Source organism: Camelina sativa, chromosome 8 (assembly GCF_030686135.1).
Source record: "Camelina sativa cultivar CO46 ecotype springtype chromosome 8, ASM3068613v1".
In the NCBI taxonomy this organism is placed as follows: Eukaryota; Viridiplantae; Streptophyta; class Magnoliopsida; order Brassicales; family Brassicaceae; genus Camelina; species Camelina sativa.
In genome coordinates, this window is record NC_141887.1 from 2,649,574 (window position 1) to 2,663,340 (window position 13,767).

Here is a 13,767-nt window from a genome sequence, read left to right on the forward strand (position 1 = left end):
TGGTAATATATTATAAGTACAGACGTACCAGCTGACAGTGAAGTTTCCAAAATTTAACAGTCGTACAAATAATAAATCCATATCATGCATTAATAATTCTCGAGTTACGACGACACCAATAATATCAGCGGACCATACCACACATTTGTATCGAACACTATTGACCATTGTTTTTTTGTTTGTTTTGTTAGTTTTGTTTTTTGGGTTGGATAAAAGTCAGTGTTCAAATACTAAATATGAAAGGAATTAAGTGGATTAATAATACACACGAAGACTGTGCTATGCAAATGAATATTGTAAAGAAATAACTTTGTTCAAATTAATTCTCATATGGCATGTAGAAGAGGAATATCCGACCGAATATATCTATACATACTGTATGTGTGATATATAAGAAATTATGTCTTCTTCTCTAAATGGTGAAATTTGAAGATCTTTTTATTTATTTATCTGACATCTTTTTAAATAAGGTACAATACAAAAACAAAAAACTTCGCATAAACAAAAAACTTCGCATAAACAAAAAAAAAAATAGCGAAATTTTGGAATATTGTTTCATGTTCTTATCGAGCAAAGTGGATAAAAACAAGAAGGCCATGTGCAGATAAGTCTGTTCAATGTGTTTATTCATTTATTTGATGTACTTGAGGCTTGTATGTATGCAAAAAAGCAAGGAGAAGAAGAAAAAAAACCGTAGGGACCAAACAAAGTGGCACAGAAAATGGCAATTGGAACGTGACATTGATGGTATCTCTTTTGTTATACATACAAGCCTTCTATAGTATAGACACTCAATTATCAATAAAACAGTGAAAAAAATACCGATTTTTTTTTAATTATTATCGAAGATTTTTGAAGACGACATGTATATATCTCTTTTGTTTTTTGAGTTCGACACGCCAAGATGATCTTTCTAGGCTTTTTTTTATATGTGGAACCAACTATTTCTACCCAAACCTGTTTTGAGAATGTTCCATTTTGTCTACATTAATCCGGTTTTCTGATTGTTAACCGATATACGTTTGGTTCATGTGTTTGTTTGGTTTGAATTTGGTTTTGGCATGATTAATTTTCTTTGGCAAAAATTCCATCAAAAAGAAGGGAAAAAACCAACAAAGAAAGAATTAAATCTAGTCAACGCTAGACTTAGAGTCTGGTTAGCAGAACTAGGGCGAAGGGCCACGCAAGCCTACTACTGAATCTTTTTTTTTTTGTTAAAAGCTTTCAATTTATAAACATATATGCCCAATGGGCTATTTCCGGAATAGGCCCATACAATTATCCCCTTAGGGCCCAGTCCGATTACAACAAACCAAACCAGATAACAAAGACCAAAATTAACCCGGGTATATCAAACTAAACCGGTAGCTAACCGGTATGAGCCAAAAACCCTAATCTGCAAAGGAGAACCCTAGTGCAGCCGCCTTCCCACGAAGTTGCGGATACTCGTCGGCCCAGGACCACCGGCGAGCCAGGAAGACGGGAGTCAAACAGAGAAGGTGACACAGGACCATCACCATCCCGCCACTGTAGAGTTGTGAAGAGAAGGAAGAAAAAACCGATCTAACAATCCGGAAGCCATGGTTCAGTCTGATAGAGATAGATCAGTAGGGAGTAGATCTAAACAGCCATCGACGGTGGCTTAGCCTTGCCTTTCCGGCGGTAGACCTCCCTCGTCAAACCATCGGCCGTGACAAAACCTCCTGCGTCTCCAGCCGTTCAGATCTAACCGCCGTATCTTTCTCATTCCTCGCCGAGAACTACCTTCTTCTAACCGCAAAGCCACGCTGCCGGTAGAGCTCTTATCGGAATTGTCCTGCAGAAGCTTCTCCTCGCCACAAACTCCCTTGATTTCGATCTGGTGACCTCATCAGTAGGTGCAATGGACTACGGATGAAGCGCCATGGACCAGTAGTTCCTCTTCAACGCCGGAATCGCCGGAGGAACCTTCACTCGGTGCACGGAGTTGTGATCAAAAGAAGAGAAAGGAGGAGAGAAGAGAGAGCCGCGAGTAGAACTCACGCGCCCACCTCTCTTAATTTGGACTAGTTTTCAAGTATGCCTACTACTGAATCTTGCCGATTAATGTGGTTGTCACGCACACTATTTCTGTACCAATGTGCCAGTATGCCATGGTAATGTTTTTAGAGTTTTTTTTTTTGTTTTTCTGTCATTCTAAAGATTAGTTATAAGTTATAACTAATAATAACAAATAGAAAAAACAAACAAAATAACTTACCCAACGAATAAACATTTTCTAAGAAATATGCGAAAAATCAGGAGAGTACGTAGGAGAAAAATCTTGGCCAAATCCCCCAAATCGAAACCCAAAAAAAACGAAAGAAACAAATTTCTTCTCTCTCTTTCGTACGAAACAAGAAACCTTAGAGAAAACAATGAATGGCGTCTATTACATCCTGAAAGGTCTCTGCAATAACAATAAGGTGAGAGCTTTTCCTACTTTTACCTCAAATGTTGTAAGAGTCCCTTTTTTTTCTTAAATCATTTTAGCAGAAATGCTTTGGATTCAGCATGTAACAAGTAGACGTTCAAAGTTCTATGATTTGGTAAAATACAACAAAGTTTTTCCTATGCAAATGATTACGATTGATGGCTTTTAGGTTCTTGTTTAGGTTGATTTAATCTGAAATGGGTTTCAATGGTTTGATATCAACATTATTCGTAATTAGAGCTAAGATTGTATCCTTCTTTCAATTCAGGTTGAGGATCTTCTCTAGCCTCTACATCAAAAAAGGTTAGATAATCTTATGATTTTTATTAATGAAACGTTTTCATTTTATTCTTTGTTCTTAACATTTGTAGCTTAAAGAATCTATTCTTCAATCTCTCTATCTAAAAGCTGATTGATGGCTGAGGAGACCGTACGTTTGCCTAATTCACCGGATGTAAACAGATCATGGAGAAGGATTTCTACTGGAAAACTGAGTTTCTTATACACTGAAGAGAAAGTTCTTCCTAACTATCTCAGATCACCGACTGGTTCTTGTCATGATGCCTGCAAATACGGGAGGATACATGAATCTCAAGACAAGCCAAGAGTTTTTTCATCACCTCTCAAAAGGGTTGACAGAAGCTTTTCTGGAACTCCAAGCTTTGATTCACCACTGAGGAAGAAGGCATTGATGACCAAATCGGTGTTGAGTTCTTCTTTTGGTTCTGGAATATGTGATTTTGGTGGCTCTGATCATACTAAGAGCGAAGTTGGAAGCTTTTCTAGCAGAGTTTGTGATAATGTTAAGAAGAATGATGCACATACAACAAACGAAGACGTGGTGTTAGGTAAGGGAAAGAAGAAGAATAAGAAGAAAACGATGGTCTTTGTGACTCGCGGAAGAGCTATATCAAGATCTAAAGAGATGGTTGAACATAACAGGCGTGTCACTGCTTTGCAGCTGAAATCTGTTGCACAAACAGCAGCTATAGCTCTTCGGCGCAGTACTGTGAATAGAAAGAAGATGAATGGGGAATCTAAAGCTGCAGAACCAAAGAAGGCAGTTGTGCCTTTTAGAGTCTCAGTCATGTCCTCAAAACGTTGTTCTCGATGCTATAAGACAAATAAGGAGACTAGTAGCTTGAGAACTCCTCTACTGAAAACTAGGAAACATGTGGATGAGAATAAGTGTAAAGACTTGGTTGAAGAGAAAACTCTCTATGTTATTAAGATGGAAACAGGGGATGAGATTGTTGAGACTGATCAGAACCAAAGGTGTGTCATGGATTCACCACCTACTGATGATCCAAAGAACCAAGATGAAGCTGAGGGTATTGAGAGTGAAGCTGATGATGATGAATCTTCTCAAGAAGAGGAAGACGAAGAAGATGAGAATATGATGTCTTTCTCTGAAGATAACAACAACACAACAAGGCAAGGAAAAAGCAAAGCCCTCTCAGCAGAATCCGCTAAAGAGGAAAGATTGAAACTGAGAATCAAAAGAGGAAAGATTGTAGATTTCAGAGCACAAGGCAACAACAGTCCAAGAAAGTTCAAGTTCAAGAGAGGAAGAGTCGTCACCGGAGCTGACACAAACTCGAAATCCGGTGGTAGGAGACGCTTAAAGACCAAAGGAACCAACTTGAGCAACGACAACAAGGAACAACAACAACAGAAACCGACAGTTGTTCTGAAACACCAAGACACAGAGAAGAAGAGAGACTCAAGAGTAGTGTTGTTGTACAACAATGTGATTGAGGAAACAGCTAATAAGCTTGCGCAGACTCGCAAGAGCAAAGTTAAGGCTTTAGTGGGTGCCTTTGAGTCTGTCATATCTCTCCAAGAAAAGACGTCTTCTGCAACAACATAAAACATCCAAGATGATAATATATGCTATTCTGAGAACAATCTCGACCCATATATATAATTCGTAATTGTTTTCATGGTGTTTATGCATGTATATGTAATCTATCTTAACTGGAGTACATTTTTTTTGTCATCCTTTCTTATCTTGTATTCAAACAAGTGCCAACTAAATTATCTACGATCCTTACAACCAAACACAATAATTTCCTTATTTGATAATATTAATTTCCTAAAATCTATCTACCTAATTTAAAGCAATATATTAGATTAAAATATAATTCTTCTTTCACTTTTATTTAATCTTATATTTAATTATTTAAATTACTATCTAACACATTAAGTTAATAAAATTTTAGATTTTTTTAGTATATGATGTGATTTGAATTTTTATAAACGGATGTATATTTTAAAAATTGTTTTAGAATTTTTGTAACCAAACAAGTATATTCAGATATAGATTATTTCACATTTGAATTATTTTAATATATAATGAATATCTGTCTTAACCTTTTTATTAATTACTGTGAGAACACACACATATATAACAACATAACATTTATATTAAAACTCAAATAAACTTGATCTACTTATAATATATTCAAAAAAAAAATTTAAAAATTATCTCTTCGTATACCACGGAATCAAACCTAGTATAAACATAAGATTCTACAATTTGTGAGCGTTATTATTATATATCTTACCAAAAAGATGAAAAGGGTTTGTTTTGAGATTTTGTAACTAATGGTTTACAATCTGTGATATTATTAAAGTTTGGGACTGCAATTGAAATATAAAAACCAGACGCCGTCCTTTACAACGCCATTGACTATCTAGATTCTTTAACATACGTGTCACATTGTAATTGGATATTGTGGTGTACTTATATCACAGGCTGTCACAGTACCATTCCTGGATTTAATTTAATTTTCCTTTCTTCCTCTCTGCTACTTGGATGGAGTAAAAAATAAAAATTAAAGCTTTGAGATTTCTTTCCTTTGCTTAATCGATATCTTTCCTCGAATTGGTCCTTGTTTGTTTGCTTCTGGAATCTGGGTTTTGTTTCTGAGTTCTCGAGGTTCCTCATTTGTTGCTTCCTTTCATGAAAGTCTCTTCCTTTTCTTTTTTGTCTTTTGTATGTTGTATTGAACTTTGAAATGCCCTAATTTTTCAGGTTTTGCGGTTTCTGGGGATTAGAAGCAGAAGCCCTTTCGAGTAAAAAACTTCATATGTTCGTTGAAGTGATTCTTCACAGTTTTTGTTCTGGTAAAGTTCCTCTCTTTTTAAAACATCTTCGTAATATTTGTGTTTAGTAATTTTTTGGGGACTAGAGAAATGAGTTTGAGGATTCGGATTAGCTAGATTTTTAAATTTGGATGTGGTGGTCCTATAAGATAGATCTGAGTTACATTGTTTATATCTGTTACGCCGTGAAGTTTAAGGTCTTCGGCTAGTTTGTCAAGGGTCCCGTGAGAGTCTCCTGCAACCTCTCTCTCTCTTTCATTTTCTCTGTATGTTTTGGTTTTTGTCTTGACACTGTCAATTCCTTGACATTAGAAAATTGTTTGCTATGGATCTCAAATGTATTGGAGTGCTTGGGAAACTAATGGATCTATATTTATGTCTTTGCAGTCGGAAGCTCTATGTGTTTTCCTTCTTTGATTGAAACGTAGAGAGAAATGATCTTACCAAAGCAGTATCGTTGCACACACTCCCCGACCTGCCAATGCACCAAAGGCCATTTAAACGAGGATGTCTTGTTATTAGTGTTCCAACACTTGAATTGGAATCCGAAATTAGTCGCTACACTTTCGTGTGTATGCAGATGGTTTGATGATTTCGCCAAACGTGTACTATGGAAAGAGTTTTGCAAGACCCGTGCCCCCAAAATGATGCTTGATTTGCAGTCTAGCGGTAGTCACTGCATTGACGGTAACTGGAGAGCTCTTGGGAAGCTTCTCATCTACTGCTCAGGATGTACACAAGGCGGTCTATTCAATAGCTCTGTTCAGATCCCTGGCCACTTTGTTTACAGAACCCGGTTCTCCAGAACATTGGGAAGAAGCCTGCTTCCTCCTCAATGTAGAACCGACGTACTCTACGTTTGTGATCCATGTGAGCATCTTGACCAAGGAGAAGAAGGCGACGTGGGTTTGTTCCGTGGGATTTTTAAGAATTTCCCAACATCCAAAGTCCGGAAAGTGATCATTCACAAGGCGGTTCCTTTTCATCCATCCGAGGTTTGCCCGTACTGTAAAGCTAGGTTATGGAGCATGCTACAAGCTAAGATAATACCTCAGAGTGCCTGCATTCGTTTGGAAGCTTATGAAGACTGCATTGAGTATTTTGTTTGCCTTAATGGACACTTGCTTGGTATCTGCACTCTCGCTCCTTTGTCTGATTCAGAGGATGCAAATCCAAGCGAAGATGGCAATCATACAGAGAAGAAACAAGGTACTAAACAAATCCCACTCATGCCGGCACATTGCAAAACAGCTTTTTTTTGGTTCGACAACAACAGCTAATTTGAATTTGTTTCCTTTTTTTTTGTGTTCTGCAGACAATTACTTTCCTAGAGAAAACATATTGAAAAGGAGAAATTCTTTGTTGGGTGAACGTGAAATTGGACCTTCGCCTCAGAAACGACTGACCAATCCGAATCAATGTAACATTGATGTGTGAAACATTCTGTAAATTTGTTTACTTCTGCTAAAACTATTGCATCTGCAGAGATTCTTCATTCATATACAGTCAAATTATGATCAACAATTTCCATAATCTCTAGACCTTTGAGACATCAGTCAGTGGAATGACTTAGCAGCTTATGATTTTTATAAACTCGCATTGAGATAATTATTATCAGCTTTTCTGTGACAAGTAATAATGCACTAGAAGTTCTGTACTAAAAAGTCTCGACACTTTTTGGGCTCCAAAAAGTTTCACTTTTTAAACTACTCTGTTTTGAGAAAGCTTCTTCTTCTTGTTCAGCTCTGTTTTGAGAAAGCTTCTTCTTCTTGTTCAGCACCTGCTGCTTCTGACTCGATCTTTTTGAATATGAGCTTTTGCTGAGGTAACTGGCCGTTGGAGAATGCTGTTACCTCGGTATCGATCAAAATGCCATCTTCCTCCTTGAAATCTCCTCTCAAGATACCTTTAGCGAGCTCGTTCTCAATGTTTTGCTGTATCACACGCTTAACAGGTCTAGCTCCATAGTTTGGATCATACCCGAGGCTTCCAAGAAGATCAACTGCTGCGTCCGTAATGGTTATCTTCATTTTCCTGTCTGCAATTCGCTTCTGCACACGTGCCAGCTGTAAAAAGAAATATATTCAATGAGGGTTTTGGATAACATACTATTCACCAACGAGCAAAGTATTTTTCCTTGGAAAAAAAAGTACTTTGATCAAATCCATTTTAATACAGTCTAGTCTTTCTAAATTTAGTGAAGAGGCAGCCAAGAAGTAATCTTTTGAATGCAACTAGAATCAAGTATATCATACTTTTTAGATGGAAAAATATTTAGCATCATATGTCAAACTATGCACCAACGAGCAAAGCAAAATCTTCCAATCCAACTATCTAATTCTAATTGCCTCCAAAAGTTACCTCCTTTGGAGATTAGGCTCGAACAATGTCACCAGCATAATCAAATTTGCAAATTCTCCAAGAAAAGAAAACATACCTGTAACCGGACAATTCTGTTGATCTGCTCGCGGTCAAGAGGTTGGAAAACTATATACTCGTCAACCCTATTCATGAATTCAGGACGAAATATTGATCTTGCAGCATTCATTACTCTCTCTTTAATAGTTTCATAAGCGAGCTCATTTGCATCATCATCTGTGTTGTTCAATATGAACTGCGAACCAACATTCGAGGTCATAATAATAACAGTATTGGTGAAACTCACTGTACGCCCTTGAGAATCTGTGACTCGCCCATCGTCCAAGATTTGGAGAAAGACATTGAAGACATCTCCATGAGCTTTCTCAATCTCATCAAAGAGGATGACCGAGTAAGGCCTTCTTCTAACTGTTTCCGTTAACTGTCCGCCTTCTTCGTAACCAACATATCCAGGTGGAGCTCCAATGAGTCTAGACACAGCATGTTTCTCCATGTACTCACTCATGTCGATTCTCACCAAGGCTTCTTCTGTGTTGAACAAATAAGAAGCAAGTGCTTTGGCTAGTTCAGTTTTACCAACACCGGTTGGTCCCATAAACATGAAACTAGCTATTGGACGGCCTGGATCCGAAAGACCTGCTCTTGATCGTTGGATTGCTTCAGCTACCGCAGTCACTGCTGGATTTTGACCGATCACCCGTTTATGCAATTCTTCTTCCAAATGTAAAAGTTTATCTCTTTCTGATTGTTGAAGCTTTGAAACTGGGATTCCAGTCCATTTACTCACAATCTCGGCGATATCGCTTCCCAAAACCTCTTCTCTAAACATAGATTTCCCGGAGCTTAAGTATTCGTCGAGCTCCTTCTCTGCACCGTTTAGCTGTCGCTGCAATGAGTTTAAGCTTCCGTATTTGAGCTCTGCTGCACGGTTTAGATCGTATTCACGTTCCGCTTGCTGAATCTCGAGGTTCACTCGATCAATCTCCTCTTTAATCGACTGAAGACGGGACATAACAGACCTCTCGTGCTCCCACTGTTCGGTTAACTCAGCTTGCTTCTCCTTTAGTAACACTAACTCTGTTTCGATTCGATTCAATCTCTCTCTAGAGGCTTTGTCTGTATCGTTAGTGAGCGAAAGCCTCTCCATTTCAAGCTTTATCACCGCACGGTCAAGCTCGTCAAGAGCTGTCGGTTTTGAAGTGATTTCCATTTTTAATTTGGCTGCCGCTTCATCAACCAAGTCAATTGCTAGAACACCAAAATGCCAAATCAGTTAGTAACACTCTCTAATAAATGAAGATAATAATAAGATCATATGGTAATAGCAAAGTATCAACCTTTATCGGGTAGAAACCGGCCACTGATGTAACGGTCTGAGAGGATAGCAGCTTCCACTAGAGCACTATCCGAGATACGAACTCCATGATGAAGTTCATACCTTTCCCGCAAACCACGGAGAATTGAAACCGTGTCTTCAACAGTAGGTTGATCGACATAAACCTGTTGAAACCTACGTTCCAAGGCAGGATCTTTCTCTATGTATTTCCTATATTCATCAAGTGTTGTTGCACCGATACAACGTAACTCGCCTCGACCTAGCATCGGTTTCAGAAGATTACCAGCATCCATTGCCCCACTAGTCGCACCTGAAAGAAAAAGAATCAAACTTTTATAACAAATCATCACAAGGAAAAGGTTTAAACTGTTTACATACAATCAGAAGATGTTGCATACCTGCTCCAACTACTGTATGGATCTCATCGATGAACAAAATGATTTGGCCTTCTGAGTCTGTGACTTCCTTAAGTACAGCCTTTAGTCTATCTTCGAATTCTCCCCTATACTTCGCTCCAGCAATGAGAGCACCCATATCCAGTGATATTAACTGAAAAGAACCAAAAAATGATTGATTCTGTTGTTATCCAAATTGTTAAAAACAAAAAAAAGTAAACAGTTTGATAAGTACTTGAATACCTTTCTGTTCATCAATGCTTGAGGTACATCTCCTTGCACAATTCTCTGAGCAAGTCTGTTTTAGAAATGGGGATGTAATATCTTAGCATTACAACTTTACAATAAACGTATGTGTAGCTTTTAAAATTTTTATGTTTTGATAAACTTACCCTTCTGAAATAGCGGTTTTACCAACACCTGGTTCACCGATCAACACAGGGTTGTTCTTTGTTCTCCTCGAAAGAATCTGAATGCATCTACGGATCTCGTCATCTCTACCAATCACAGGATCGAGTTTTCCTTCTCTCCCCATTGCTGTCAAATCTTTTCCATACTTCTCCAATGCCTCATACTTGCCTTCCGGATCTGTCAAACATGGTCATTAACTCACTCATCAAGTACATATGCAATGAAACTATTAACTATCAAAGCTCAAATGTGGTTACAAACCTTGGTCAATGACTGATTGTTTCCCTCTGATAGATTCAATTGCAGATTTCAAGCTCTTCGCTGAAATCTGAAAATCCTTAAATAACTGTTTCCCAAACCGCTTATCATCAGCAAAAGCAAGAACCAAATGCTCCACTGACACATAAGAGTCTCCTAAATCTTTCTTAAACTGTCTTGCTCTTTGAAACAGACCTTCCAAATCACGTCCAAGCATCGAACCAGCAGCATCTCCATACACCTGTCAGTCAAAAAATAAACTCTCATTAGCCTCCAAACAAACAATAACCACAAATTTCAACCCTTAAAGAAGACACTCAACTCATTACCTTTGGTTGGCGTTGAATGAACTTCTCTGTAGCTTCTAGAACCTTTGTGTTATCCACACCGATCTTAGAGAAAATCCTGCGAGCTAAACCATTCTTCTGCTCCAGAAGAGCTTTCATTAGATGCTCTGTCTCCACAATCTGTTGCTTATTCTCTTTAGCAACATCTGGCGACGAAACTATCGATTGCCACGCCATTTCTGTGAACTCTTGCTGTGTGAGCTATACAAAGCAAACAACATCCAACACAATTTAGCAATCTAGTATAGAGAGATTCATGAAGTTAACGAATACAAAAATAAAACCTAAAGTTTCAGACTTTACCCTTCCATTAGAAGAAGAAGAAGCATCACATCGGACAACGAACGGCTGATGCTCAAGTCGCCGCGTGAGCCTCGCGCTCTGCTTTAATTTAAGAGCTTTAAAAGAATTGGGTTTCGCCGGAAAAGCCACAGAAGGTTGAAGATGAGAAAACGAAGAAACCCTACGAGTCTCCGTTCCAACGCCGATCACACCACTAAACGCCGCCGTAGCAGTCGTCTTCGCCGTCGCCATTAGCTCGGAGAATAAAAAAAAATGGCAAACAATTAATAAAGGAAGATAAAATACAACAGGCAGTTTAACACAATTACGCCAAAACGGCGAGATGTTTACTTAAGAAATCAGCAAAGATAACACTTTTTTTTGCTTTCTCGTGCAGTTTTAGCGAGAAGCAGAAGAAGGGAAGAACAGAACTAATAAAGAAGAAGAAGAAGGTGCTAAAAGGTGCTAAACGACGCCGGAGGCTTCGTGAACCCTCTCGGGATGAGGTGCCCAACTACGTACTTTAAACCTTATTCTGACACGTGTTCCCTCACGGAAATATAGGATATTTCGAAGTACAAAATAATATGAGCCGTCCAAAAATATTGTCCGAAGTTTGGGCCGTTGATAACGAGATCGGCCCAATACGACTGTTAACTAAACTAACCACTCGCAGGTATAGAGCGTGGCGTGTACGATCCGATAACATATTACCGACTTCACTTTTTGCACACGAAGATCATGGAGCACGTGATAAAAAAAATGTGAATGTTTCTTGTGAAACTGTGAAAGATTAAGTGCAAATTTGTGTTTAGTTTTCTATGATTCCAGGGTGTTATATGATGAATCAGAGTTACATTAGGAGAAGAAACCAAAACGTCAAGCGACCAAAAAGCCAATGGTGTCACCAACAGAAAAAAAAAAAAAAAATTACAAGAAAGAAAAAAAAAAGTATTGAAGAAGGCCTTCGATTCCTGGACGACTTTGTTCGTCGTGTACAGGGGACGGGAAGAGACTCTGAATCTCCAAAGCTTTTTTAACTCTACTTGTCTTACGCTTTTTTTGTTAACACCGAGCTCCAAAACATAAACAGACACATTTGTTGTGTTTCTTCACATCACCTTTAGGCTTCTTCTTCTTCTTTTCTGTTTTGTACCATCAATCAATCAGCAGAACAAAATATCAAACCACAACAACAATAAGAGCAGTGTGCTTCAGAATTGTCAAAAATCGATCAAATCAAGTTTCTGGTGGCTGTTAGTAAATAAAGGAACTAATAAAGCTTTACCTTGTTCAATAACCTGATGTTGAATTATTACATGCATTGTGGTGACAGCACCTGGGAGATTACAGACAGGACTCCTGCAATCGCCAACCGTCTTGTTGTTCTCCAATATTCTACCTGCGCTTATCAATTTCACATCTTTCACCGTCTTTGGCCCGTTCTCCTTATCTGCTCACAATCATACAACCAAGCAAAACCATAACACCGATGATGATTTAATAATAAGGTTTTAATGTTATCACGGAAATAGGCGAAAAACCCAATGTTATAAGCAAAACTAGCATCTTTCCATGGAGAAGAGAGAAGGTGTTCTTGTTGAGTCTAGTGCAGGACTAATGTAACTAGCCTAGGAGTGATGCAGGGAAGTGTAGACCCTATCGATCTAAAGGGAAGCTAGATCATTTTTGATTGGTCTAGGGTAATTTGGGCATAGGGTAGAGTGAAGAGTTCTACAGATATTACTCTCTCATTTCTTCTAATTCGCTTTCAAACTCTTTTTACGGTTGGTTTAGTGATTCAAGGATCAATAACAAAAGAAGGCAATGAGTTTCTGAACCTATCAAGAGGCTTAAGATGAAAGTTCTCTTTACAATGCAATTCTAAAAGTCTTAACCATTCTGGTCATGGAGAGTATAAAGCATAGACCACTGACCTTTTGGCCACTGAGCAACAACAGTTTCCTTCAATGTTGCAACGGTTGTAGCATCAGGAAACCATTTAGGACCAATATCAGAACCATCATTTAGCCGGAACTTAATCTCTAACTGATCTTTCACCTCTGCCATATATCTCCACGAACCAATCTCTCTCTTAACCACTGACTTCACAAGAAGCAACAACCGAGATGGGAACTTAAAATATTATCTCTAAACTGAAACCTCGTTGCTTGAATCCTATCTGCAATGAATCAAAAACAAAGGAGCAATTGTTTCACACAAGAAAAGAACACATTTTTAAACAGCTTAAGAAGTGATAATCTCAGTAAAGGAAGAATTATTCTCTGTAGCTCAATTCACATTGTGAAACCTGAAGCTTTAATAGATTAATGGATGATCTTGAATGAATTATAATAAAAGCATTGATCAAATAATATGAAATCAAAGAAGAATCGCAAAGATCATCATCATCATCTATTAAAAATATATGATCATGAATCAATCAACAATACAAATTACCAATAGGACTCAATTTGGGTATTAGGTTAACCGATCGAAGACGCACATAAGAACCCAAAACAAAAGAAAGAAAGAAAAAAAAAAGAACCCTAAAATTGGATGGTCTTACTTGGGGTCTGCGACTGATCTGAGTTTGATGGAATCAGAAGGAAGGATCACAGACTCAGAGAGCAGAGAGGAAGAGAGGAAATGATTAAAAAAAAAGGAAAGAAAAAAAAAAAAGATGAGATCTTGAGAGAATGAATCAATTTGCAGCCAAATGTTCCATTCCTTTCTGTCCTTCTTTCCCATCTCTACGCCAATTAAAATGCTCTCTCCTTTTTTAAAATTTTCCATTTT

General features: G+C 38.1%; 4 protein-coding genes across 8 annotated transcripts; 2 read left to right on the forward strand and 2 right to left on the reverse strand.

The window, feature by feature from the left end:
• Window positions 1-1,377: 1,377 nt before the first annotated feature.
• Window positions 1,378-4,513, forward strand: LOC104705818 (uncharacterized). Of its 3 annotated transcripts, none has more exons than XM_010421896.2 (3): window positions 1,378-2,444; window positions 2,721-2,755; window positions 2,861-4,513. In XM_010421896.2, the coding sequence occupies exon 3, from the start codon at window positions 2,868-2,870 to the stop codon at window positions 4,320-4,322; it is 1,455 nt and encodes a 484-aa protein (XP_010420198.2). In that variant the 5' UTR covers window positions 1,378-2,444; window positions 2,721-2,755; window positions 2,861-2,867; the 3' UTR covers window positions 4,323-4,513. The 3 variants fall into 3 exon arrangements, with proteins under 3 accessions (XP_010420198.2, XP_087316854.1, XP_010420199.2); XM_010421897.3 differs by having other exon boundaries at window positions 2,433-2,567; XM_087460728.1 differs by lacking the exon at window positions 2,721-2,755 and having other exon boundaries at window positions 2,267-2,444; window positions 2,824-4,513.
• A 710-nt stretch (window positions 4,514-5,223) lies between these two features.
• LOC147939610 (EID1-like F-box protein 1) lies at window positions 5,224-7,093 on the forward strand. 2 transcript variants are annotated; one of them, XM_087463506.1, is made up of 5 exons: window positions 5,229-5,393; window positions 5,490-5,611; window positions 5,770-5,826; window positions 5,948-6,769; window positions 6,876-7,093. In XM_087463506.1, the coding sequence occupies exons 4-5, from the start codon at window positions 5,995-5,997 to the stop codon at window positions 6,995-6,997; spliced, it is 897 nt and encodes a 298-aa protein (XP_087319632.1). In that variant the 5' UTR covers window positions 5,229-5,393; window positions 5,490-5,611; window positions 5,770-5,826; window positions 5,948-5,994; the 3' UTR covers window positions 6,998-7,093. The 2 variants fall into 2 exon arrangements, with proteins under 2 accessions (XP_087319633.1, XP_087319632.1); XM_087463507.1 differs by lacking the exon at window positions 5,770-5,826 and having other exon boundaries at window positions 5,224-5,393; window positions 5,490-5,581.
• A 50-nt stretch (window positions 7,094-7,143) lies between these two features.
• Window positions 7,144-11,545, reverse strand: LOC147939611 (chaperone protein ClpB3, chloroplastic). Of its 2 annotated transcripts, XM_087463504.1 has the most exons (10): window positions 11,320-11,540; window positions 10,990-11,223; window positions 10,669-10,887; window positions 10,343-10,580; window positions 10,063-10,258; window positions 9,914-9,968; window positions 9,674-9,824; window positions 9,277-9,585; window positions 7,998-9,187; window positions 7,144-7,626 (listed from the first exon to the last, which is right to left on the reverse strand). In XM_087463504.1, the coding sequence occupies exons 2-10, from the start codon at window positions 11,218-11,220 to the stop codon at window positions 7,300-7,302; spliced, it is 2,916 nt and encodes a 971-aa protein (XP_087319630.1). In that variant the 5' UTR covers window positions 11,221-11,223; window positions 11,320-11,540; the 3' UTR covers window positions 7,144-7,299. The 2 variants fall into 2 exon arrangements, with proteins under 2 accessions (XP_087319630.1, XP_087319629.1); XM_087463503.1 differs by having other exon boundaries at window positions 10,990-11,545.
• Window positions 11,546-11,761: 216 nt separating this feature from the next.
• Window positions 11,762-13,743, reverse strand: LOC104705822 (membrane-anchored ubiquitin-fold protein 2). The gene is made up of 4 exons (XM_010421904.2): window positions 13,538-13,743; window positions 12,906-13,150; window positions 12,257-12,421; window positions 11,762-12,113 (listed from the first exon to the last, which is right to left on the reverse strand). The coding sequence occupies exons 2-4, from the start codon at window positions 13,036-13,038 to the stop codon at window positions 12,034-12,036; spliced, it is 378 nt and encodes a 125-aa protein (XP_010420206.1). The 5' UTR covers window positions 13,039-13,150; window positions 13,538-13,743; the 3' UTR covers window positions 11,762-12,033.
• Window positions 13,744-13,767: the final 24 nt, after the last annotated feature.

Coding starts and splice junctions, on each gene's coding strand:
- LOC104705818 (XM_010421896.2), top strand. CDS start 2,868: ATGGCTGAGGAGACCGTACGTTTGCCTAATTCACCGGATGTAAACAGA.
- LOC147939611 (XM_087463503.1), bottom strand. CDS start 11,220: ATGGCGACGGCGAAGACGACTGCTACGGCGGCGTTTAGTGGTGTGATC. Junction 10,888..10,989: donor CTTCTTCTTCTAATGGAAGG/GTAAAGTCTGAA, acceptor TGCTTTGTATAG/CTCACACAGCAAGAGTTCAC. Junction 9,586..9,673: donor CCATACAGTAGTTGGAGCAG/GTATGCAACATC, acceptor TTTTTCTTTCAG/GTGCGACTAGTGGGGCAATG.
- LOC147939610 (XM_087463507.1), top strand. CDS start 5,995: ATGATCTTACCAAAGCAGTATCGTTGCACACACTCCCCGACCTGCCAA. Junction 6,770..6,875: donor TCATACAGAGAAGAAACAAG/GTACTAAACAAA, acceptor TGTGTTCTGCAG/ACAATTACTTTCCTAGAGAA.
- LOC104705822 (XM_010421904.2), bottom strand. CDS start 13,038: ATGGCAGAGGTGAAAGATCAGTTAGAGATTAAGTTCCGGCTAAATGAT. Junction 12,422..12,905: donor TGTTGCTCAGTGGCCAAAAG/GTCAGTGGTCTA, acceptor GATTGTGAGCAG/ATAAGGAGAACGGGCCAAAG. Junction 12,114..12,256: donor ACATCAGGTTATTGAACAAG/GTAAAGCTTTAT, acceptor GGTACAAAACAG/AAAAGAAGAAGAAGAAGCCT.